This window comes from Dendrobium catenatum, unplaced genomic scaffold (assembly GCF_001605985.2).
Source record: "Dendrobium catenatum unplaced genomic scaffold, ASM160598v2 fragScaff_scaffold_1494, whole genome shotgun sequence".
Lineage (NCBI taxonomy): Eukaryota > Viridiplantae > Streptophyta > Magnoliopsida > Asparagales > Orchidaceae > Dendrobium > Dendrobium catenatum.
In genome coordinates this window covers 499192-525555 of record NW_021319956.1, presented here as the reverse complement: position 1 = coordinate 525555, position 26364 = coordinate 499192, and the positions used below count along the sequence as shown (strand labels likewise).

Sequence of the window (26364 nt, the reverse complement as noted above, 5' to 3'; positions counted from 1 at the left end):
TCTTGGCCTATTGGTTGAGAGCTTAGGCTTCCAACTAAGAGGTCCAAGATTTGAGTCTTTGTGTATGGGTTGTATGTATGAGTTTGCCTTAAATGGCCTAAATATCCCTTAAAAAAAAAAAAAAAAAACCATTTAAAAAACGGTAGAATAAAAAAAAAGTATATACATATAAACCGGTAGAATAAAAAAAAAAGTATACTCTTGCCCTCAGTGCGGGTATATGATAATTAGGCCCCTGAATATACATATCCGACGCAACTCTGCTTTCGGGCTTCGCACGTAATCTCTCCATCCCTCTCCCATCTCTTTTGGCCTCTCCTCTCCCCAAGTTCGAAGTGACAATTCAGTCCGTGAAACTTCGAACAGGTGAGGCACTTGTTCCATGAAGAGATCTTGGAGGAGCTAGGGGAACCATGACAGTCGTTCCCCTCAAATCTTTACCTTTAGGCTTCCGCTTTCACCCAACCGACGAAGAGCTCGTTAACCACTACCTCAAAGGAAAAATCACCGGCCGACTCCGTTCTGAGGTAGAAGTCATTCCTGAGATTGATGTCTGCAAATGCGAGCCGTGGGAACTCCCTGGTATCATCAGTAGTTCCCAACTCCTCATCTCGACTTATACCCTTTCTTCTTCTTTTCAGCGTCGAAAGTTTTGAACTTGATGGGTTTTGGGTTTTTTTTGCAGATAAATCTTTGATCCAATCCGATGACCATGAGTGGTTCTTCTTCGCGCCTATTGACCGCAAGTACCCGAATGGCCATCGCTACAACCGGGCGACGGGGGCTGGTTACTGGAAGGCCACTGGTAAGGACAGGACCATCCGGTCGCGGGCTGCGACACCTCTTCGAGTCATCGGGATGAAGAAAACCCTAGTCTTTCACTGCGGCCGAGCCCCAAATGGATTGCGTACGTGCTGGATTATGCATGAGTATAGGACTACCGAGCCGGAATTTGATTGCGGGGAACAGGTATACCATTTCTTTGTGTACGCTTGTATCTGTGCTTCCCACTTCGAGTTTTAGCTGCATAATAGTGAATGAATTTTTGAATATTTTAAGAACGATTCCTAGAATTTGATATTTTTGCTTGTTTTCCTGTGTCTTGAGACTTTAGAGCCTTTTTTTGGTTCGTAGAAGCTGCCTTCCTAAGTGAAAACTATATATTTTTTGTGTATTTGAGTTTTATATGAAATTTTGATTTTGGTAGCATTGGGAGTCCATCGTTTAATTGCGTGGTTCCATGACGGAAGAATGTCTGGGTGTTTAGATCTGCATGGGACCAATTTACTTGATCTAGCTCATATGATATATGATGTCCTTGTTGTTGGACATGGCCAAGTTGCATATGACAGAATAATTCTGCTTTTAGTAAAGGCTTACAGCTTTAAATAGAGAGAGCACTCTGGTTTGGTTGCACATTTTATTTTTTCTTAATGGCTAATCTCTTTCTTACGGATGTTTTATTTATGTTATATGGTTTTTCTGCATTATTACAAAATTTGCCTCCAAGGCAAGGCATTGCTAGAAATAATATCAATCAAGCATGGGGGGGGGGGGGGGGGGGGGGGGGGCAGTGGACCTTGAGAGAATTACTATTATTTTGAGGGGAGAAGAGAACTACTTAGAGATTTTTATACTTTTATTATTCTTTTGCTCTTGTTTAGTGAAGAATTTTCTTTTGGCTCTTCGTTTAAATATATAATGGACATAGGACTTAAGATCAAGCCCCTTAAACATACAACATGCTCATCAACAAGAAGTCTACCTTGAGAGAATTACTATTATATTGAGGGGGAAAGAAATTTTTGTACTTATATTACTCTTCTTCTCTTGTTTAGTGAAAATTTACTTTTGGCTCTTGGTTTAAATGTATAATGGACACAGGACTCAAGATCAAGCCACTTCAAGATTATTTTCTTCATTTTAAGATTGTTTTCTTTGCATTGTCACCAACCTCTTCAGAGAGTATAATAGGTACAACTATTTCTTAAATCCTTGCCATTTAAATAGTGAGATTCCTCTTATCTTAAGAGAGAATGAATTTTCATTATACACATCTTTGCATACAATTAATTCTTAAACTTTATGAGGGAATAGTAATATTAATGAAGTCATATGAATAGACTTTATGATGATAAGAGCACCATTAGCTTACGATTATATTGTTGGGTGACCGCTACTTCATTCATTTATAACCTTGGTGTTCACCAAGAAACTCTAGTCAAATTCTCATTCTTTAGCGACTTTATCAATATCCAAAGAGCTTTGATTCAGTTGCAAAAATGCTATTTCAATGCTGTCAAAGAAATTTACCTTGAGAGAATTACTATTATATTGAGTGGAAAAGTGATTTTCTTAGAGGCATTTATACTTATATTATTATTTTTCTCTTGTTAGTGAAGGCTTTTCTTTCGGCTCTTGATTTAAATATATAATGGACATAGGCTTCAAGATCAAGCCATATAAACATTATCGTCTTCATTTTTAGATTGTTTTCTTTGCATTGTCACCAGCCTCTTTAGAGAGTATAATGGGTACAACTATTTGTTAAATCATTCTCATTTGAATAGTGAGATTCCTCTTATCGTAAGAAAGAATGACATATCATTCTTCACATATTTGCATACAATTAATTCTCAAACTTTATAAGGAAATACTTTATTAATGAAGCCATAGGAATATACTTCATCATGATAAGAGCGCCATTAGCTTACAATTACATCTTTGGATGATCGCTACTTCACTAATTTATAATTACAGTGTTCACCAAGCAACTATAGTCAACTTCTCATTCTTCAGCGACATTATCACAATCCAAAGAGCTTTGATCAAATTGCAAAAATGTTATTTCAATTATGTCAAAGAAGAGAACAATATTGTACAGAAGAAGATGGAGCATGAAGGCTTGATTGAAGAACCTACTATTGAAGGGTAATCATTAGAGTTGAAATTTCATTTTAGCTCTTTTTGCAAACAAACTTTCTAAACAAAAATTATATCTTAATTGTATAATAGTATGATTATTTTTATTTAGGAGTCATCTGAGATGCTGGGGGGTATATATGAACATCGTTTACCATAAGTTAAATATCAATACCGAAAATAAAGATTAAATATACCTCAATAAAGATAAAATAGAAAAAATAGAAAATTCTTTGAAGAAATTAAAGTTGCGATGTAAGAAGTAAAATTTCTAGAAGTCATATTCATTTGAGAAGTCTTTCACCCCTTTTGGATTTCAAGTGTAACTATAGAAAATAAATCTAATCTTACGCGACAAATATGTGTGAATTTCAAGAAAGTAAATGGTGCTTGCTCAATGTATTCTTACCTATTGCCCAATATAGGTACTATGGTTGACTTAATATAAGGTTTCTATACATTTGATTTTTTGTTTAATGCATTTTTGGTCTCCACCTAATTGAAAAGCACCTCAAAGATTAAGAGAAAACTAGTTTTATCAAGGATAAAGGGTTGTTTTTGAAAATAAAGTTATGCCTTTTGGGCTAAAAAATATTTGTACAAAATATTTGGAACTAATGGGCATAATATTAAAAAATTAAATGGAAGATATTTGGATTTTCATGTTGATGATGGCTTATTTAAGAGTTAGAATAATGAAAAGCATCTCATTTAGGTTCGGAGACATTCTTTTTATTAAGAAAGTGTAACACGAAGTTGAATACTATGAAGTCTTTATTCAGAGTTTGATCAGACAAATTTTTGTGATATGTGGTCTCTGCTGACGACATGTAGGCAAACTTGACATAATATAGATAATGCTTGAAACAAAACTGCCTATAAATATTCAAGAAGCAAGAAAGCTTATAGGAAAACTTGCAAGTTTTAACCAATTCATATATTTGTCAAGATAAAGAAATGCTCTATTGTTTAAACCTCCTAGGATATCCAACTAGTTTATTTGGGATAATGATTATAAGAATACATTTCAACATGAAGTTAAATCCTTCAAAATGCTTATTTGGATTGGGTAAATTTTTGATATTCATGGTCGCTGTTGATGATATAGAGGCAAACTCTAACAAATAATAATAATTATTGAAACAAAACTACTGAAAGCTATTCAAGAAGTATGAAAGCTTATAGGAAATCCTGCAAGTCTTAAGCCAATTCATGTCTCAGTTAGGAGAAAGAAATGCTTTATTAATTAAAGCTCCTAAGAAATCTAACTTATTCATTTGGGACAATGTTTATGAGGAATCTCCTTAAAAGATATAACATTACCTTACCACTACATCAATATTGAGCAATTGAAGTTTGGGAGAGAAATGGGAAATAATATCCAATCTACGATTTCAGCAAAATACTTAATGGAGCTAAATTGAATTGTTCCACATTGGATAAATTAGCTCTAGCTTTCATCTCTATCTCCAAACACTTAAAAATTATATTTTTAGTTTCACAAAATCAAAGTGGTGGCTCACATTAGTCTAGGAAAGTCCTTCAGAGCCTCAAGCTCTCATTTGACTAATTAAGTGGTTCATTGAACTCAACAAAGACCATGTATTAAATTAGGTGTCATGTATGACGATAAAAGCTCAAGTACTTACTAATTTGTTCTCGAGTTTTCCAAGTCAAAAGAGAATATGAAGAAAACAGAATGAAGAAGATGAAGATATTCGGGTCATGCTTACTGATGGTTTCTTAGGGGAAAACAATCATGGAGTTATTGTCATACTTTAAATCCCTCAAGGCATGTTGGTTTTGTGATCTATTAAAATCATATTTCAAAGCCATTAACAGTTAGTCTACCTGTGAAGCACTACTAGTTGGACTAAGATTTGTTATAAGAGTTTGGGAGGAGAAGCTACAAATTTTTAATAATTGCCAACTTCTATGTTTTTGGACACTTGGAGTTTTAAGGATACTAGCCCTTAAGAAATATGTCTGAAGGTACAACTTGAGATTATCAAACTTGAGAAATTTGATATTATTCATATTCCAAGAGAAGAAATCAATGTTGTTGACTTGCTCACAAAATATGACTATGCATTTGCTACATCTATTTAAGAATTTCATAAACTATCAATGAAATACGAAGATGAGATGTGCAAATAAATGAAGCTTATTGCCAACGTTTAAAATTGCGCAATAAGAGGCGCGCCTCAGCACAATTTGGTCTATTTAAGCCTCAAAGCCCACGCAATAAGTTCAGTTTATGAGGCTTACGCCTCAAGTTTACTTACGGCGCGCCTCGCCTCATATATTTAAGGCGCAGCCTCTAAAAAAATAAAATTAACCTAAAGTTTTTTTTTTTCAGTTCGGCCCCCCAGTTGCCGACGTGGCGCGCCTAGTGAGATGTCGACGTGACATCAACATTTAGGTCGAATGCAGAGGCGACTTTTAGATTTTCAAGTTCCAACAAAAATTCGAACTTTCAAGCATTCACTTCCGAGCAATTTCAAGCACTCTTCACTCAGTTTCTTCTAAGATGTCGTCACCCCAAAGAGAAAGGTAACTTAATGCTATGTTTCTGTTCCGTACTGCGTATTTTATGGTTATGCTATGCGTTGGTTTTCAAGGTTCTGAAGATCTTCTTATTTTATGCTTATTCTATGCGTATGCATTGCTTCTCGAAACTTTTTTAAATGTTTGATACTTTGATGCCATCATGTTTTCTCTGTATTCAGGATTTATGATAAATTTATGTTGAAATTTGAAACATAAAATCTAACTAAATTTTAAACACCGAGTAATATATGCGTAGGCTGTGCGTACGCAATGCGTCTTTTGTGCGTATTCTATGCGTATACGTTGCGTGATCCTTGCTTATATTGTGCGTACTTTATGCGTGCGTATAATTTGCTGACATTTTCTCTACAATGTGCGTTCTTGTGCGTATGTTATGCATATACTATACGTGATTAGTGTTTATGATGTGCGTATTGTTTGCGTTTGTATAATTTGCTGCCATGTTTCCTGCACTGTGCGTTCTTGTGCGTGTGATGTGCATAATATATGCGTATGTTATGCGTACACTGTGCGTGACCGTTGCTTATATTCTGCCTATGTTGTGCGTGTTTTGTGCGTATCTCATTTACTTATTTTTAATTTTTCATTTTTTATAATTTTCAGATATATGTTCGTCCAATTACCTATCGATGTTATGTTTATTCGTTTCGAACAATCTGTGATAACTTTGCTCAGCAAATTACTCCTGAAGTCAATGACACATTGAAACGTTTAAAGATGATACAGTTTTTGGAATTTCCTGGGTTTGAGCAAAATGTCCCTCTTATTTATGAGTTGATCTCATGGTGGGACATTTCAAAACAATGCTTTGTTATAAAAGGCCAAGCCATTCCTTTCACTGCTGATGAAGTGGCCCTTCTTACTGGTCTGCCAAATAAAGGAGAAGAAATATCCTGACATTCCTTAGCACATACTTCAGTTACATCAACGGAAATAAGGAATGACATGATGGAGTTGAACAAGCAAACCCCCCTGAGACTATGTTAAGAACGTTTATAATGTATTTATGTTCAAATTTATTTTTTCAACTTAACAACTTCAAAACCCCTCGGTTGATTCAAAGAATAACAAATAATCCAGATGATTTTTTATTAATAAACTGGGCTAGTTCAATTAGAGAGTTTTTAGTTGGAGAGTTTAATAAAGCATCCTCCAAGATTTCAAATAAGAAGCCAGCAGGTTACATCAATATTTTTGTACATCTGCTAATTGTGAATGCTAAGTGCTAACTGTTAAATTCATTCAAAATTTTATTGACTCAATGTGAGTGCTAAAATTTTCTTTCATCTTATGTAGATTTGGTTCCTGGAGCATACTACTATTCATGCTCCTATGTATGCTGATAAAAGGCTCTGTTTTCTTCGATGCGCCGATGATATTGTATATACTACAGAGGTGATCACTAACTTATTTGTTAATATAAGGAAAAGTCAGATTTGTAATGTCCTACAGACAATTTCCCAGGCAGAAATGGATATGGTTAATGTCGAGAAACAATTATGTCAGATGGGTGGTCTGATATCAAATATAGAAGTCTGATCAACATCCTCATTAATAATAGTTATGGTACTGTGTTTTTAAGGTCAATTGAAGCATCTGACCAGATCAAAGATGCTGAGTTCATATTTGGATTATTAGATAGCATTGTTGATGAGGTTGGAGAACATTTGGTTGTACAAATTGTGACAGATAATACAAGTTCTTATAAGGTAAACTTATGGAGAAGAGGAAACATTTGTATTGGACTCTATGTGCTGCACATTGCATAGATTTGATTCTTAAGAAGCTTGAGGATCTACCTCAACATAAAAATGCACTCACTAAAGCCAAAAAAATAATCAAGTTTATTTACAACAACTCTTGGGTTCTAGCTCTTATGAGAAAGTTTTCGAAGAAAGAAATTCTAAGGCCAGACGCAACAAGATTTACCATCGCATACTTGACCTTAGAGAGCATGTTGGATGCCAGACAATCTTTAGAGGCTATGTTCACATCTACACAGTGGTTGAGTTGTGCTTGGGCGAAGAAGGCTGAGGGAAAAGAGATTAGAAAGATTATTTTAAATTACAGATTTTGGCAAAGTGTCTTATATGCCATTACAACCACTAGACCTTTAGTTCATGTTTTAAGGATGGTGGATGCTGAGAAGAAGCCTGCAATGGGTTTCATCTACAATGCTATGGATGAAGCCAAAGAGATAATTGCCTCCAACTTAGGAGGCAGTGAGGGAAGTTTTAGGGAAATTTGGAATATTATTGATGATAGGTGGGAACTACAGCTTCACCGACACTTGCATGCCGCTGGCTACTACCTAAACCCTCAGTATCAATATGCAGAGAACAAGTCTACAAACCCTGAAATAAAATTGGGATTATATCATTGCATGGATCGTCTAATAAGTGATGCAACTGAAAGATCAAATGCTGATTTGCAATTGGTACCTTTTAGGAACAAAGAAGATTTTTTTGGATTACAACAAGCAAAAGATACAATTGCCAAACGATCTCCAGTTGAGTGGTGGATTCAATTTGGTGATGAGACTCCAGAATTACAGCGTTTTGTTGTGAAAGTTTTGGGCTTGACATGCTCTTCATCTTGCTGTGAAAGGAATTGGAGTACGTACAACCAAGTGCATACAAAGAGGATAAATCGCTTGTCGACATTGAGGATGAACTCACTAGTGTACATTATGTACAATAGGAGACTCAGAGATAGAAATTGAAGAAAAAAGGATTAATGGATGATGAAGATCCTTGGCTTTGCGATGATGTGGCATCTGATGATGAGTGGTTTGTAGATGATAAAGTTGAAGTGATGCCGTTTGAATTACAAGATGAAGATTTAAATGTTGATTTTTTTGATGGTCTTAAAGCATCCACATCTACCACAACTCAAGAACAAATCAAAAAAGGTATATAAATAATATAGTTTTCTTTTCTTAAACTTTTATTAATGTATTACACTATTATTCATTATAATATTGTTCAAAAATATTTACTATTTAGGGAAGAGGAAGATAACTAATAATGAGGAAGAAGAAGCTAATTGGGAGATATTGGACTCTATAGGAGAGGGGGAAGAGGAGAGAGCAGCTCATCATAATGATGATTCAAATGAAGACCCCCTTAGTGATGACTGATGAGTGATGAAATGCTGATGACTAGTGAGTTCTTAACTTCTTATGTGATATGTTAATGTCATTGCTATTTAACTTGTGCATTTTTATGTTTTATATATTATTTACTCATTAGTATATACAAAATTTATTATTTTATGTTTACGCAATTTTTTGATTTTGAGGCTCACGTCTCAAATCGCCTTGAGGCTTACGCCTCGCCTCATGAACGAAAAACGCCTCAATACTCGAATACGCAATTTTAAACATTGCTTATTGCTAGTTCCCACATGGGGGGGGGTGGGCAAGGGGGGCTAGGGCTGAATTTTGTTTTTAATCTCTTGGCTGCATGTGTTAAGAGTTTAAAGCAAATAAATATTTTTCACTTTAATAGGATCGATTCATAGTAGATTTAGTTCGTTTCAGGTTGATATGGAGTAGAGAGTGTTGGAAACAATTTGAAACCTGAGATAGCTTTGATATATTGGATAAACTTCTCGTCTCTTAGGAAGAAAATGAACATTCTCCACTCATCTAAATATTTTTGATGGCTTAAAAAATAAGATCAAGTGCACCATTATGTTGTGCAATGTGAATACTAGTCGCATAAATAATTTTTTTATAAGAAAAGTAAGCATAGATATTTTTTTTTTATAAGAAAAGTAAGAGATTGAGGCATAATTATTTAGTCACCATTTTTACTACATTTAGTATATTTAGAAAAAAAATAATTAATTTTTTTATTATTTTTTTTTTCGGAAAAAAAATTACAAAATGTATTGATCAATTTTTTTGCCAAAATAGGTCTTAAAAGTTTTGTATTTATTTTGAGATATGTGTAATATACATTTTAATTGAATTTTTTTATGTTTTGCACTCATTTTAAAGCAAATTTAAGTGTGGATGATCAGTTTACATAAAAAAAATTAATATTCTTTTTATAAAAAATAAGACTTAACAATTCCCTAATTTAGCATGCAAGAATATGCTTTAGGTTTTGTTCGGAATAATAATCATAATAATTTTCACAATAATTTTCTTATAAAAATGTTTACTCTGGCAACAATATCATATCACATGCCCAAACGGAGACCGCTGCAAAATGGCTTTTTTTCCCTCGACCGAAACTGCCTGTTTCGTTTTCCCCTTTGCTCCTCTCTCGCATCTGACAACCTCGAGCACGGTTTTTGTTTTCCATTTCGGTCCTCTCTCATTATGTTATTTGCATTCTTAATTTTGATCTTACATCTCCTCTTGACTCTAGTAATGAGATGACAAATGAAACTATATTAATTTATTAATCTAAAATTTCATATGAGATGGCAGACCGTTAGAAAATTGACTGTGTGAAAACTGCGGAAAATTGACCGTTGAAAAATTCTACCTGTAATAGGTGATTTTCCTGTAGTGTTTAATTTAGGCCCCCCCCAATAAAATTTCTGGCTCCGCCACTGAGTTCCCACCTATGTACAACTATATTTCTCAGGGAAAATCTTACTTGGGAATAATTTTAAGGTTCCTCAGGCCACAAAAAGAAACTATTATGAAAGAAATAATACACTTAGGTGAATGTGGAAGTCACTTAACATTAGAAAATGTTAATAAAAGATTTCTTAGACAAGAATACCATTGGCATATTATTAGATGTGATATAAAGAGTTTTTCCAGGAAAGCTATGTTGCCAAATTCATGGGAAGACTCTTCATTAACCAAGTTAAAAATTGTGGTCCATAACTTCTCCTTTTCTATTGTGCTTGTGAGGAATGGATTTAATTGGATGTTTTCCTATGGTACCTCAATAACTGAGATTTATGCTTGTCTTGGTGGATATTTGACTAAGTGTATTGGAATGAATTACACTTGCTTGAGTAATCATTGATGTAGTCAAAATTTTTATGGTCCGTCATGTTCACAATGTTTGGTCTACTTTTATAGCATTCATCACCAATAAATGGATCACAATTCTTGAGCAAAATGTTGTCAGATTTTTGCGCAAGGAATGTGATTAATTTAAAATTTCTTGGGTCCATTGTCACAAGCTGATAATAAGCAAGCAAAACTGACAAAAAAAAATCAATCTCTTGAAGACGAAGTCATGTTAATGAATTACCCTCTATTCTTTGCCATACAAAATTGTACTATCTACTATTGTAACGGAAACGCCTTTTTCTTTAGCATATGGATGAGGCAGTGGTACCTTCATTAATATATTTCCCAAAATGACAGAAACTGTCAGTGCCATCTAGAAAGGTCTCATATTGTTTGTAAAATAATGAGGAATTGATGAAGTATAATGTGGATTTATTGGAAGAGAATATAATGTGAGTATCAGAGACGATAAGAAGGTACAAGTTTGGGCAATTATGTTTATGAAGTCCATGTTTAAAAGTAGATAATTCAGCAAGGGATGTTAATCAAGGTCTTCGGATAGCACACAAATATGCGAATTTCTTGGCTGACTGAGAAGAGTCTTATAAGAGAAACTAGAGAATGATGCATAAAGACTACAAATTAGTGATGTTGAGCCAATTCCTAGAACTTAAAGTTTTAATGATTTTAAATTGTTCTATGTTTTGTGAACTAATATGTGATTGTTACATAATTTCTAAATCATCTAATTAATGATCCTAAATTGTGTTCAACTTATCTTATTAATTGAGTATATAGATATTGTTGTTTGTTCTCCATAATAAAATATAACTTTCTCCATAAAAAGGAGTTTTTAATGGTATCTATTTGTCAAATCTGAGTTATTTAAAGCATTTTATATTCTAAATACTGTAAATGTTTAGAAGTTTGAAGCCTACCAAAGCAACATCTATAAAGTTATTGTTGACAATTAAGACGGTATCATGACATTTTTAATGTGATTGCTAATTGCCAGTAAATAATAATAATCACCATGGCATAAATTCAATTAGTATTGTGGGGAAATAAAGTTAACGCCATGCAGAGTTAAACTTCTCCTATTTTGTAATTGAATACTGCATTGAGAATAAAGTAAAATCTCGGGAGACTAACACAATATTCTACAATGGATTCAATATCAAAATAGGATTTTGAAAAATGATATTTCTAAAATTAAGCATAATTCAAAGAATAAAATATCATCTCGAAAGATGATTATGAAATTCTACAAAATGTGTTCAAGAATAGAAATGTAGTTTTGAAAATTTAGCCACTCTTTTGATTAGATACAACAAGAAGTATACTACATCTTAAAGATGAATGTGATATTTTTCAAGACATCTAAAAATAAGAATGCGTTTTATAAAATTTATCATTTCTAAGATCAAATATAACAAGGAAAATGTTATATCATCTCGGAAGACAATAATAACATTATACAAGTATATTCAAAGTTAGAAATGAGGTTTATTTTAATGTAGAGTTCTCAAATCACTATAGGGGCAATCCCCTATAGTTAATCACATCTTAGGGGGGTGATCTTAAGAAAACTCTCCATTAAAATAATGATTTCATTCCCTTTGATTACAAAGTAAAAGACAAGGAAAGAAGCAGTAAATTTTTCAAGAAGAAAGCTCAACGTTGAACAATTCTTAACGAGTCAAAAGAAGAAAAGTAGGAGGTGCCAAATTCTGAGAAACTCAAAAGCAACCTCAGTCTATCCTATGTTGGGCTTTACTATAGGGGCAATCCTTTATAGTTAATTACATCTTAGGAGGGGTGCTCCTAAGAAAACTCTTTATTAAAATAATGATTTCATACATTTTGATTACAAAGTAAAAGACAAAAAAAGTAGGAAAATTTTCAAGTTTGGTTGAACAGTTCTTAATGAGTCGAAGGAGAAAAAGTAGGTGTCGGATTCTAAGAAACTCTAAAGCAACCTTAGTCTATCCTATATTGGGCTTTACATTTTAGGTGAGAAAATATTATGTTTGAGTTGACATTTAATTATAAATTTGACATTATATTCCCGGACGGTGCGGACTTAAGATTTGAAATTTACCTCAGAACCTAAATCTGAATTTTGTAGTATAAAGTAGTGACCCGAACCTATCTAATGAAGTGTAAATCTGGACTTACCGCGACCTAGATTGGGAAGCCAGTTAACTACCTAAGCACTTTAAAATCACGTGTCTGGTCTCTTTATTATGAAATATGGGTAGAGACGTTAAAGTTTTGACGAATTGAGGCTTACATTTAGAACACATCCTAATTGGTCACTTTACTCATGTAGGTTGATTTGATATTTGAAAGTAAAATGTAATTAAAATTTTAGACTTTTAATTTGTATCTAATGCAATGCATGCTAATTGGCTCGAATGCATAAAATGATTATAAAACAATTTTAAAATCAAGCTTAGAAAGTATATTTTTTTCTCGAGATTGTACTACATCCCCTTGACAGAACTACACTTTAATAGGCCAAGTGGTTTGCCAAAACTTGCAGGCGGGGAGGTGCCTAATAAGAAAGAGAAATCAATAATATGCATATATGCTGACTCTCGGCGGTCCTAAGTATATTTCTTAGATCATTAGAGCTTTTATGTGAGACTAAAAGTTCTATTTAAATTTTAAATAGAACAGACTAAAAGTTTTATGAGAACAGTATTTTGCGCATACATAAAACATGTCAGTTTAAAAGTTTAATTTTACCTCATTTGATTTAGCCATGCATGAGCATGTCCACCTGCAGAAAATCTTATGAGAATTCAGATCATTCCTAACTTAAGGATAATCTATTGTCCATCACATCAATTCACAGATTGCAAAAATAAATAAACATGTAAATCAATCAATTTCACAAATATAATGCAGTGAAAATTATGAGAAGCCCGTCACACAACAATAAGAAAATAAACACCGGCATAACCTAAAGCTAGAATCAGTTGTCATAACAAATAAATATAAGTGTGTATAGTAGGCGGTGTGGCTTAGGGATATCTTAAGCTTACTATTAGTTAAAGTTTTCTAATATATTGAATTTAATTTGTTTGGAAGGTCCAGGGGATTTGATGTTCAAATTCAAATTTTAGGTGATTTTATATTTTTTTGAACTCCATTTTTAATTTTTCTTTTAATTATTAGAGTTGATTAATGATTGGTTATTTAGGTGTTTTAATTAATTATATTTTCTTTCTTATTTATTTATTAGGTGATTTATTAACAAAATATCGATTATTTATTTAATTTGATGATTTATTGAATTTTTAACAATTTATCAATTTTTTTTTGAAGAATTTATTGAATTTTTAATGATTTATTGAATTTTTAAAGATTTATTGAGTTTTTTAATAATTTATTGAGTTTTTAATGATTTATTAAAATTTTAAATGATTTATTATATTTTTAATGATTTATTGAATTTTTAAAGATTTTATTGAATTTTTAAAGATTTATTAAATTTTTAGATTTATTTATTTTAGTTTATTGTAATTTATTATTTAACCTCTTTTTAAGTTTTATTTAGGATTTTTCTGTTTTGCTTGTTACAAAATTTTATTACTTTTCCAGTTTTATTATATATATACATTTTTTATTATTTACAAATTTTTATTTTTTAATGTTTATGTTTAACTTTATATTACTCTTATTGTGTATTATTATCATTTATATAAAAATGTTGATTTTATCTGAATTTATTATTTAGTCTTGTATATGTCATTTTGTTTAAATTTGGATGCTAGTTTTTTTTTTTTATTTTTTTTAATAATTTTTGGTTTGCGTAGGGATTGATTTACTTTTATTAAATAAATAAATGTTATTTATCTTTTTTATAATTTTTATTTGTAATGCCTTAGGATTGGTTGGAATTATTATGATAAAATTCAATAGACCCTAAATATTTTGAAACCTACTAATTTAATAGGAGAAAAAACTACTGGTAATCATAATCAAATTCTAACACTCTTAATTACTAACGTAGTTACCAAACATGCAATCAATTGGGTTTAGGCTCTAAATAACGAAATAAAAGTAACTTACAAATTAAAATCAAATATAATATGCATGATAAAATAAAAATTATGGTTTCTGCATGACCCTTTGGTTGGGAGATTGCAAAACAAAACAAGGATTTTAAGTCTTAAGGCTATTTAAATTTTTAGAATGTTCACATACACCAGAGTCAATGTCCGGTGTAATCCGACCATAGCACCTCCATCCAGTTAGAATGGAGGCAATTGATACCTCTAGTCCCTTTCCTTTTGTTCATTTGATCGTCACCTTTCCTCACAGTTTATGCAAATAAATAAAATAAAATAGTAGATTAGGGCACGTTTAATAATTTAAAATTGAAATAATTGAAAAATATTATTTAAATCAAAATATATTTGTTTTCTGGCTTGAAAATCGGCTTGGTTATTTCACCTTTTGAACTTTCCACGTTTAAAGGCATATCATGTTTTTTTCTCCAAAATTCACCCTAAGGCACAAGAAAGGGGAAGAAGGAAGAGAGAGAGAGGAGAGAGAGAGGGGTATAGAGATGTAAGGCTAAACTTTTCACTTTCCACATTTAAAGGCATATCGTTTTTTCTCCAAAATTCACCCTCAGGCACAAGAAAGGGGAAGAAGAAGAGAGAGAGAGGGGTAGAGAGATGTAAGGCTAAACGTTTCTTTAAAATGTCACTTTCCAATAATTACCCAAACAACTCACTCTCCAACAACCACACTCTCCACTTTCAATGATTAAACACTTCACTCTCACTTTCCAAATTATATACACCTTTCACTTTTCGAGTCATACATAATTCACCTTTCAAAACATGTGTCACTCTACAAGAAATATACAATTCACCTTTCTGAAAATACACTCATCAAACACCTTACCTATCAAAATCCCACATTTTAACTTTTATCTTTCTCATACATTACCTTTCAACACACATATTTCCCACAAAATCATACATTTTATTTTTCACATGCACAATTCATTTTCCCAAAATTTTCTACATCACCTTCCGAAATCACTCTTTACCTTTCAAGATAACACACTTTACTTTCCAAAATCACTCACAGACACTTTACTTTTTCACATTTACACATTTTCACCTTTTCATTCTCACCATGGCCACTACAATGAAACCATACACATTTGAGAATGAAAATCACATTTCTTCCTATCATGCAACAAACATCAAACTTCCTCATAGTTGAAACTCAACAATTTCTACTAAAATGCAATCATAAGATAGAGGATTTAATCCTAATTTATTCCCTCCAAATTTCAAGAAAATATTCCATTAACACAAATAACATTGCATAAAATCTATACAAATTCATATTTGAAACAAGAGATATATGAAAGTTTTCTAACATAATTGTCCACATGACTTTCCTCATAAAACTCAAACAAGTAAAGAAAAATTGAGATTCAAGAAAGCATAAAAGCATCTTATCATCCACCATAACTCTTGGAGCTAAATATGCCTCCAACCCATTTATTTGCTTCAATCCAACTTTTAAGCCAAATGCAAATAAGAGAAAGAAGGTTTTGATAGGAATTTCATTTCATCTCGAAAGAATTCAAGAGACCTTTTAACATGAAGCTCACAATCCTTGCTAAAGCTCAAAGAAAACTGTCCAACATAAAGCATGTGACCTTGCGTTGAATCAACTCGAACTCACAAATGAATCATAAAATACATGAAGGTTCCCCAATCTAGATAAAACTCATCAAATGACTATAGGTGTTCATCTATGCTAGGTTACGACTAGGTTACGAAGACCTAGGAGCTAATGATGGATTCTGGTGAAATTGACCTCGAATAATGAGGTTAACAAGTATCGTCAACCAAGACCTATCTAATATTTTCTCCATTGACAACCAATATCAAAGAGAGAACTCACAACCAAAACCTAGTTATAAATTATCATACTATGGCACAACTCAAAACAATCAATGATTGATAAAAGAAAACACAAGTACTAATAATGCGTAGAATGAAACACATTCATAAGAGATCTAACTCAAACATGATAAAATTTTACATAAAATCTGTTACCTCAGTTATGACTCTTAACCCTTTCTCATGTAATTTTCCAATGACACTTCTTGAAATACATTAGGATTTACTACTTGTTCTTGAAGTGAGCATTTTTGAATGCATAATAGCCATTTCCTTGTGCATAGCGAAGAGAATCCTCAATATACTACATAGATTTCTCATACTCATTGATAAGCTTTTAAGCATCAGTGGGATCAATGGTTTTCTTCTTGATTCACTTTACTGACTTGATCATTTCATTATGGAGTTCAACCATCATCGTGACTAATATTTTATTTGGTACAGCTTTTTTATTGCTTCTTAAAGTTGTTTTAAAAAGCAGTAAAAAAGCCACCCTAAACCCACGTTTAAAATTGCACAATAAAGGCGCTTCTTGAGGCGCGCCTTACCGCAATGCGGTCCCTTTAAACCTCAAAGCCTACACAATAAGTTAAGGTTTTGAGGCTTACGTCTCAAGTTTAATGAGGCGCGCCATAAGGCGTGCCTCGCTTCACATTTTTGAGGCGACGCCTCTAATAAAAATAACCTAATTTTTTTTTTCAGTTCCGACCCGTAATTGCGCCTAGAGAGATGTCGACGTGGCATCAACATTTAAACCTTGGTAAAGGTCGAATGTCAGACACCGCGTTACGGTTTTCAAGTTCCAGCAAACGTTTCAACTTCCAAGCATTCACTCCGGAGCAATTCCAAGCATTCCCTCAGTTCCTTCTCAAATGTCGTCACCCACCAAGAAAAAGGTAAATTGCTGCCATGATTTCTGTTCAATTCTGTGTATTTTATGGTTATGCTATGCGTATGTGTTCAAGGTTTTAAAGTTTTTCATTTTTTTTCCTTATGCTATGCGTATGCGATGCTTCTCGAAACTTTTTAAATGTTTAATTGATACTTTGATTCCATCAGGTTTTCTCTGTATTTAGGGTTTATAATTTTATGTTGAAATTTAAAATATAAACCCTAACTAAATTTTAAGCATCAAGTACTCTCTGCGTATGCTGTGCGTACTATATGTGTACGTTGTGCGTACAAACTGCCTGCGTGCGTATTTTATGCGTGCGTATAATTTGCTGTCATATTTTCTGAAATGTGCGTTCTTGTGCGTAGGTTGTGAGTACTTTATGCGTATGTTGTGCGTGATCGTTGCTTGTGCTGTGCATATTTTATGCTTATGTGTGCATTTTTTGTGCGTATCTTATTTACTTATTCTATATGTTTTTATTTTTTAAAATTTTCAGATATATGTTCATCCAATTGCCTATCGATGCTATGTTTCTACTTTACGATTAATCTGTGATAAATTTGCTCAGCAAATTTCTCCTGAAGTCCTGGATACATTGAAACGATTGAAAATCATATAGTTTTTGCAATTTCCTGGATTTGAGCAAAATATCCCTTTTATTTATGAGCTGATATCATGATTTAACATTTCAAAGCAATGCTTTGTTCTAAAAGGTGACTCCATTCCTTTCACTGCTAATGAAGTGGCCATACTTACTGGTCTGCCAAATAAAGGAGAAGAAATATCCTGGCATTCCTTAGCACATACTTCAGTTACATCATTGGAAATTAAGGCAGACATGCTGGAGTTGAACAAGCAAACCCCCCCTCGAGACTTTGTTAAGAACGTTTATCATGTATTTATATTCAAATTTACTTTTTCAACTTAACAACTTCAAAACCCCTCGGTTGTTTCAAAGAATAGCAAATAATCCAAAAGATTTTTTGTCAATAAACTGGGCTAGTTCAATTAGGGAATTTTTAGTTGGAGAGTTTAATAAGGTCTCATTCAAGATTTCAAATAAGAAGCTAACAGGTTACATCAACACTTTTGTACCTATGCTAATTGTGAGTGCTAAGTGCTAACTATTAAATTCATTCAAAATTTTTTTGGCTCAATATGAGTGCTAATTTTTTTTTTCATCTTGTGCAGATTTGGTTCCTCGAGCATACTTCTTTTCATGCTCCTATATATACTGATAAAAGGTCCCGTTTTCTACGATAGGCCAATGATATTGTATATACTATAGAGGTGGTCACTAACTTATTTGTTAATATAAGGAAAAGTTAAATTTGTAATGTCCTCCAAGCAGTTTACCAGGTTGAAATGGATATGGTTAATATCAAGAAATATTCATCAGACAGCCCTCCATCCCCTGATTCCCCTCATGAAATATTCACCCATCAAAACAACCCCTCAATCTCCCTATCATACCCCACCTCCTCAACAAGACCCTCATCAATCTCCTCTGTAAGACCTTCACCAATCTCCTCAGCAACCACACTTAAGTTTTTCTGCTGAAGCATTTGAATCTCTGCAAGAAAGAATAATCAAATCCTACCAAGAAACATGCATAAAACTTTTTCTTGAATTTGAAGATAGGCTGAGCACAAAGCTTAAAGACCTAACTGATTTAATTAAAGTTATTAAGGTCAAACTCAATAATTACATTGATCAAAGCAAAATACTTTATCAGAAAAGATCTGTTAGCTACTCTTCATCTTTCAATAAGAGACATAAATCAGATATCCCTCCCCACAACCCCAATGAACCAATCCCTCAAAATGAGCCAATCACATCCAGAAATGAGCCAATCCCAGCAGAAATGCAACTTATTCCATATACAAATCCAAATGAACCAATACCAATAGATGACATTCATATAAATCTTATAACTCATGATTATGCAAATGAAATAAAAAATTATAAAGGTCTTATGAGTTTGAATTCTGAGAAGAGAAATTTTGAGCATGAAAGTTTGAAAAAGTTCAATCAAAGGTAAAAAAATTGCAAATTATTTTATGTTTGAATATTTGTATGCGTGAGTTATGCGTATGATATGTGTATTATATGCGTATGGTATGCTTATGATACGCGTATGTTATGCGTATTTTATACGTATTGTATTATATGCTTATAGTATGCTTATTATACGCGTATTACATGCGTATGATATGCTTATGTTATGCATATTATATGCGTATTACATGTGTATGGTTTGCTTATGATACGCGTATTGTATGCTTATGAAATGCGTATTTAATATTTTTTTTTGTAGGGACGATAATATCTTGTTTATTAGTAATATTCTTATTTCTAGAGCTGAAATTGACGAGTTATTAAGCGACAATTATGTAGGCAATGAACATGTAGATCTTTTTGCTCTTTTGTTAGATGAGAAATGTAACCTTATGCCTGACAAGTATCATAAATTTCTATACATCTCTCCAGTCTATTGGGTTAGTAACTTAGTATTCAATTAATCAGTTTAACTATTGAATTAGTAACTTAGTATCTATTTCTTAGTTCTTACATAGTTACATTTACTACTTGTACTTGCAGAATAACAAAGGAAGGGATAAATTGGCCAAATTGCAAATCGACCATATAACTGAACTTTCTGTTTCTTCAAACAACATTTTATTACAGCCAATCATTGAATCCTCGCACATTACCCTTCTGGTTGGTTTGCTGAAAGAACAAAAGTGAAAATTTTATGACTCGTTACCCCACAGTGTCAAAGAGCATAGGTTTGTTGTTCCAAAAATCGTAAGTGTTAGATGAACATGAACTCTTATATTTTTAAAAATTTTATAGAACTAATCCTTGCTCTACGTATTTTTCAGCTTAAAGCCCTATATTCTGACATGAAGGATATTTTAATAGTGATATTAGAAAATGGAAGCTTTCTACCATTAAAGGTGCACCAAAACAGGAGAATTATGTAGATTGCGGAATGTATGTCTGTAAATATATAGAAAGAATAAGTCTTGAAGGCAACACTAATTGGACTGATAGTACAAATTGGCAAGAAGACATGCCGAAGTATAGGGCAGAATTTGCATATGAAATATTTTGTAAAACGTTGGAAAAATAACAGTTTTTCATTGTATAAATATTTATCATTCTGTGTATAAATGTTTTTGTGTATAAATATTTTTGTGTATAAATGTTTAAACAGTTTCTGTATAAATGTTTATCATTCTGTGTATAACTATTTATTTTTGAAGAATATATTTTTCAATTCTATGTAGAAATGTTATTTACATTGATTTGATTAAAAAATAACTTATTAAATGATAATACGCATAAATTACGCATATCGTACGTATTGTGTAGGCATATTGTACGCATATAATACACATATCGTAAGCAGATAATAGGTATAGAATACGCATAATATGATGTTTGAAAGATTTTGTGATTGACATTTGGGTTTAAAGATTAGTGTTTGAATTTCTTATTTGTTTTAACGAAAAAAATAATTTTATAAATGGTTTTTAAACGTTTTTAAATAATACGCATAATGCATGTACAAAAGACATAGTACGCATCATACACGCACATGTTACGCAGTAAATTTTATTATCAAATTTTATTAAATATTTTTAAGAATACACATGACGCACGCACACAACACACATATCGTACGCAGTATACACACACATAGTACGCACAAAAGACGCACATAGTACGCATAATACACGCACACATTACGCAGAAAATTTTATTTATCAAATTTTATTAAATGTTTTAATTAATATCTATCTTTGTTTTTAAATTACTTACATTAAATTGATGAGTAATATGTTTAACACGTTGAACTTAAACTTGTTATTACAAATTAGACGCAATATGATTATTATGATTTCATTTTTTATTCTTGAATATGATATTTGAATAAGTACAAAGGATTTATGGCTCTTGGAGGATTGTATTTAAGAAAGAGAAATAAGGAATATGATGTTTGAAAGATTTTGTGTTTGACATTTACGTTTAAAGATTAGTGTTTAAATTTCTTATTTGTTTTAACGAAAAATATAATTTTATAAAGGTTTTTTAAACCTTTTTAAATAATACACATAACGAACGCACAAAAGACGCATAGAGTACGCAGAATACACGCACATATTACGCACATAAGATGCATAGTGTACGCATAATACACGCACACATTACGCAGTTAAATGTTTTACTTAATATCTATATTTATTTTTAGGTTACTTAACATTTTTTATGAACTGAGGGGCCGTGACATGAATAATAATTTTCATTAGTTGTGGACTGACGGGTGGCAGATATGATTGGGAGGATTGGTTGAATTTTTATGAGTCATTATTTACAATTTATTGCTTACTGTTGTTCAATATTAAAATTTCCACTATATAAATGCGGGAACGCTTAGCTTATGGTAACGCATGATTTTTAAACAGAAGTAATGCAGGCTTGACAGAAGGTTAGATTTTTTTACTTCAGAGCTTAGTCTAAGGTTGCTGTTAGTTTGTGATTCTTTTGAGGATGAGGATAAATAAAATATTTCAAAATTAGGTAATCCTTAGTCTCAAATGAATCACAATCTACTAACAGCTTTAAACTTCGCTCTTAATTCTTAAGTAAAAAATCTTATCTTCTGTTAAGCCTGCATTACTTCTGTTTGACAATCATGTTTAATATTTTTAATAGAATGTACATAGGTTCTATTGTAAAATTGTATTTGTTATAAATGTTCTTTTAATTTGTTATTGTATTTTTTATATTGTACATAGTCATTAAAATTGTATTTATCAAATTCTATTAAATGTTCTTTCAATTAATTTTTTTTCAAAATACGCAATGTTCACGTAGAGAGTACGCACATCACACGTATGGTGAACGCAATGTATACCCATATATTACGCACAGAGTACGCATAGATTACGCACAATATAATATTGAACACATCCAGTACTCATACTATAACAAGAAAATCATATATTTTATAAAATATTAATACAAAATCATACATTAAGTTACACCTGCTCAAACTGCTAATTTACAAATACTTTAGAAAAAGTTTTACAAAATACGCATGGAATACGCATATAATATGTCGTACATACGCAGTGTATACGCATAACATACGCAGAAAATACGCATAGATTACGCAGTGTTCTGCTTTATCAACAGCTCGACATTATATAATACCGAACACATCTAACACGCATATTAAACCCTAAACGAGAGTTGTTCTCTTCGCCTTTTGCTTGGAGGTTTCTTCTACTGCGAGACTGCGAGTTGGGCCGCTGTCTTCTCCGTCCGACCGGCGTACGCTTCTGTTCGAGGCTGCTGTCTCCTCCGACCTGCATCATGTCATAGAAATGATTAGTAAGAACTCGTTTACTTCCTATTTTTGCTCAATCAGGAGGGTCAGAAATAAGGATAAAGCTGTATCAGGTCATAGAAAAGATCCAGCATGGAAACATAGCACTCAGGTGGATGTAGGAGGTAGTGATAAAACATATGTCTATTTGAAATGCAATTACTGTGATAAAGTTGTGAAAGGTGATGTGACTAGGATGAAGGAACACCTTTCAGGTTCTCACAAGAATGTTGCTCCATGCTTCAAAGTTCTTGATACTATAAGGGATGAGATAAAGTCATACATGAATAAGTCTACCAAATCAAAACATTTTCCACAGAAGCAATTTGAGGACAGAGCTGATGTTGGATCTTACTACGGGAGTGAGGGCAGCGTTAGAGATTCCTCTTCTTCTATGAAGCCCATTTCATCTAGGGGTGCTAGAGGGCCTATGAATTATTATATGGTTGACACATCAGAGGATCGGCCTTCTGCTACACAGAAGATGGCCCTAGAAAATGCATGGGAGGCGCGGAGAAGAGTGTGTAAGGATATAGGCAGATTCTTCTACGAAAATGCAATTTCATTTAATGTTGCAACATCACCTGCTTATTACAACATGATTCATTCAGTTGGAGCATTTGGGAGAGGGTTCAAACCTCCAACCATGTATGATTTAAGAATATGGATTTTGAAGGAGTTGGAAAGTAATGATAAAAGCATCGAAGAAATTAAGAAAATTTGGGCTCAAACAGGAGTAACAATTATGTCAGATGGGTGGTCTGATATCAAACATAGAAGTCTGATCAACATTCTCATTAATAATCCTTATGGTACCGTGTTTTTAAGGTCAATTGAAGCATCTGACCAGGTCAAAGATCCTGAGTTCATATTTGAATTATTAGATAGCATTATTGATGAGGTTGGAGAACATTTGGTTGTACAAATTGTGACATATAATGCAAGTTCTTATAAGATTGCAGGTAATAAACTTATGGAGAAGTGAAAACATCTGTACTGAACTCCATGTGCTGCACATTGTATATATCTGATTCTTGAGAAGCTTGGGGAGCTACCTCAACATAAAAATGCACTCACTAAAGCCAAAAAATAACCAAGTTTATTTACAATCACTCTTGGGTTCTAGCTCTTATGAGAAAATTTTTGAAAAAAGAAAATCTAAGGCTAGCAGTAACAAGATTTGCCACCGCTTATTTGACCTCAGAGAGCATGCTGGATGCTAGGCAATCTTTAGAGGCTATGTGAACATCTACACAGTGGTTGAGTTGTACTTGAACGAAGAAGGCTGTGGGAAAAGAGATTAGAAAGATTGTTTTAAATGACAGATTTTGGCAAATTGTCTTATATGCCATTACAACCACTAGACCTTTAGTTCATGTTTTAAGGATGGTGGATGCTGAGAAGAAGCCTGCAATGGGTTTCATCTACAATTCCATGGATGAAGCCAAAGAGATGATTGCCTCCAACTTAGGAGGCAGTGATGGAAGCTTTAGGGAAATTTGGAATATTATTGATGATAGGTGGGAACTACAGCTTCACCGACGCCTGCATGCCGCTGGCTACTACCTAAACCCTCTATATCAATATGCAGAGAACAAGTCTACAAACCCTGAAATAAAGTTGGGATTGTATCATTGCATGGATCGTCTAATAAGTAATGCAACTGAAAGATTAAATGCTGACATGCAATTGGTACCTTTTAGAAACAAAGAAGGTTTTTTTGATTACAACAAGCAAAAGATACAATTGCCAAACAATCTCCAGTTAAGTGGTGGATTCAATTTGGTGATGGGACTCCAGAATTACAGCGTTTTGCTGTGAAAGTTTTGGGCTTGACATGCTCTTCATCTGGCTGTGAAAGAAATTGGAGTACATACAATCAAGTGCATACAAAAAGGAGAAATCGCTTGTCGACATTGAGGATGAACTCACTGGTGTACATTATGTACAATAGGAGACTTAGAGATAGAAATTTGAAGAAAAAATGATTAATGGATGATGAACTTTGCTTTGCGATGATGTGGTATCTGATGATGAGTGGTTTGTAGATGATGAAGTTAAAGTGATGCCGTCTGAATTACAAGATGAAGATTTAAATGTTGATTTGTGTGATGGTCTTAAAGCATCCACATCCACCACAACTCAGGAACAAATCAAAAAAGGTATATAAATAATATAGTTTATCTTTTTTTAAATTTTTATTAATGTATTACACTATTATTCATTATGATATTGTTCAAAAATATTTAGGGAAGAGGAAGATAATTGATAATGAGGAAGAAGAAGCTGATTGGGAGATATTGGACTCTATAGGAGAGGAGGAAGAGGAGAAAGCAGTTCATCATAAGGATGATTCAAATGAAGACCCCCTTAGTGATGACTGATGAGTGATGACAGTGCTGATGACTAGTGAGTTCTTATATGATATGTCTCTTTTATTTATCCTCAAAGATGTGGTAAGTAGCATTTTTATGTTTTATATATTATTTACTCATTATTATATATAAAATTTATCATTTTATGTTTACACAATTTTTTGATTTTGAGGCTTACGCCTCAAAACGTTTTAAGGCTTACGCCTCGCCTCATGAACGAAAAACGCCTACCCGAATACGCAATTTTAAACATTGCCCTAAACTAAGCCTAAGTAAGAATATCCCTTGTGAAGGGATAAAATTGTTTTTCTTGGTGGATTCAATTTTCTTCTCAGCTTCCTTCATAAAGAATTAATAATATTTCACTCTTTTGTTTTATTGATGTATATTGTCTTTATGTCTTTGTTCCTTATTTTGCAGGGACTAAGATTGGTTTTGGCTAACTTCTCTCACGGCTTTATTCATTGCATGCATATAAGCAAAACTTAAAGTATCGTTCTCCCCTATGGCCTTCAACCATTTCAATATGAGAGGATATTTTTCATTTGTTCTTTAGGGAAGCAGCTTTGCTATCAGCCTCTTCAATAACTTTATTCCTTTAAGCGGCTATTTGCTACACTTTTGCCTTTGCTATATCCCATTTGTCTTGCATCTTTTGTTGGCTATAGATAGCAATGACAAGTCGGCTAGAAATATATGGACCCGTGGTTGCTTCAAACAGTTTAGGTTCATGAATCTTTACTAGATCTTCAGTATAATATTTAGAAAATTTATTCCAATGTACTTTAGTATGAGTTAAGTCTACAAATTCAGACTAGAGCAGATCTTTATTGAAAATTTTGAAGGAAAGTTTATTTGAATTATGCACAATTGTGGAACACCCATCATCATTCCACTGCAAGATCTTCCCAGATTGTTGCGACTCCATAGAAACAAATAGAAGCACGACCAAAAGATATTCTCAGATATATCATGAAATTGAGAAGAAAGAGAACATATAGGCGAGTTATTTACTTTATTTATTGGCATAAATAGGATTCAGGTATATTGAGGAGGAAGAATTGATACATATGCTCTTGTCCAACAACAAGAGTATTGGGGTAATCATGTTCTTTATATCTCTTAGTCTCCTAATTCAAATAAATTTTTTCAGCTGGATTTTTTTTTCATCTTGTGAGATTTATTGATTTATGGATTATACAATACAATGTGTTTGGCTTAGGGAAGAATTAGAATCAAAAGTTTCATATACTTTCGTAAGATTTATAAGTTGCTTG

General features: G+C 32.8%; 2 protein-coding genes across 4 annotated transcripts in view; both read left to right on the top strand.

Annotated features, from left to right (window-relative positions):
- The first annotated feature begins 229 nt into the window (after positions 1 to 229).
- The window catches only part of LOC110116407 (protein NTM1-like 9), a 42286-nt gene continuing 16151 nt past the window's right edge, over positions 230 to 26364 (top strand). The window contains exons 1-2 of one of the 2 annotated variants that reach the window (XM_020849951.2): positions 230 to 527; positions 686 to 969. In XM_020849951.2, the coding sequence (XP_020705610.1) occupies positions 859 to 969 (111 nt within the window). In that variant the 5' untranslated portion in view covers positions 230 to 527; positions 686 to 858. Of the gene's footprint in view, positions 583 to 685; positions 970 to 26364 lie in introns of both variants that reach the window. The other variant, XM_020849949.2, reaches the window with a different exon arrangement.
- Positions 8510 to 25010, top strand: LOC114581072. Of its 2 annotated transcripts, none has more exons than XM_028700355.1 (3): positions 8510 to 8656; positions 17122 to 24874; positions 24963 to 25010. In XM_028700355.1, exon 2 carries the CDS (start codon positions 22711 to 22713, stop codon positions 23695 to 23697), a length of 987 nt encoding a protein of 328 aa, XP_028556188.1. In that variant the 5' UTR covers positions 8510 to 8656; positions 17122 to 22710; the 3' UTR covers positions 23698 to 24874; positions 24963 to 25010. The 2 variants fall into 2 exon arrangements, with proteins under 2 accessions (XP_028556188.1, XP_028556189.1); XM_028700356.1 differs by lacking the exon at positions 8510 to 8656 and having other exon boundaries at positions 14308 to 20122; positions 20200 to 24874.

Excerpts from the sequence above, each read along its gene's own strand:
- LOC114581072 (XM_028700355.1), top strand. The coding sequence starts at position 22,711 with ATGATTAGTAAGAACTCGTTTACTTCCTATTTTTGCTCAATCAGGAGG.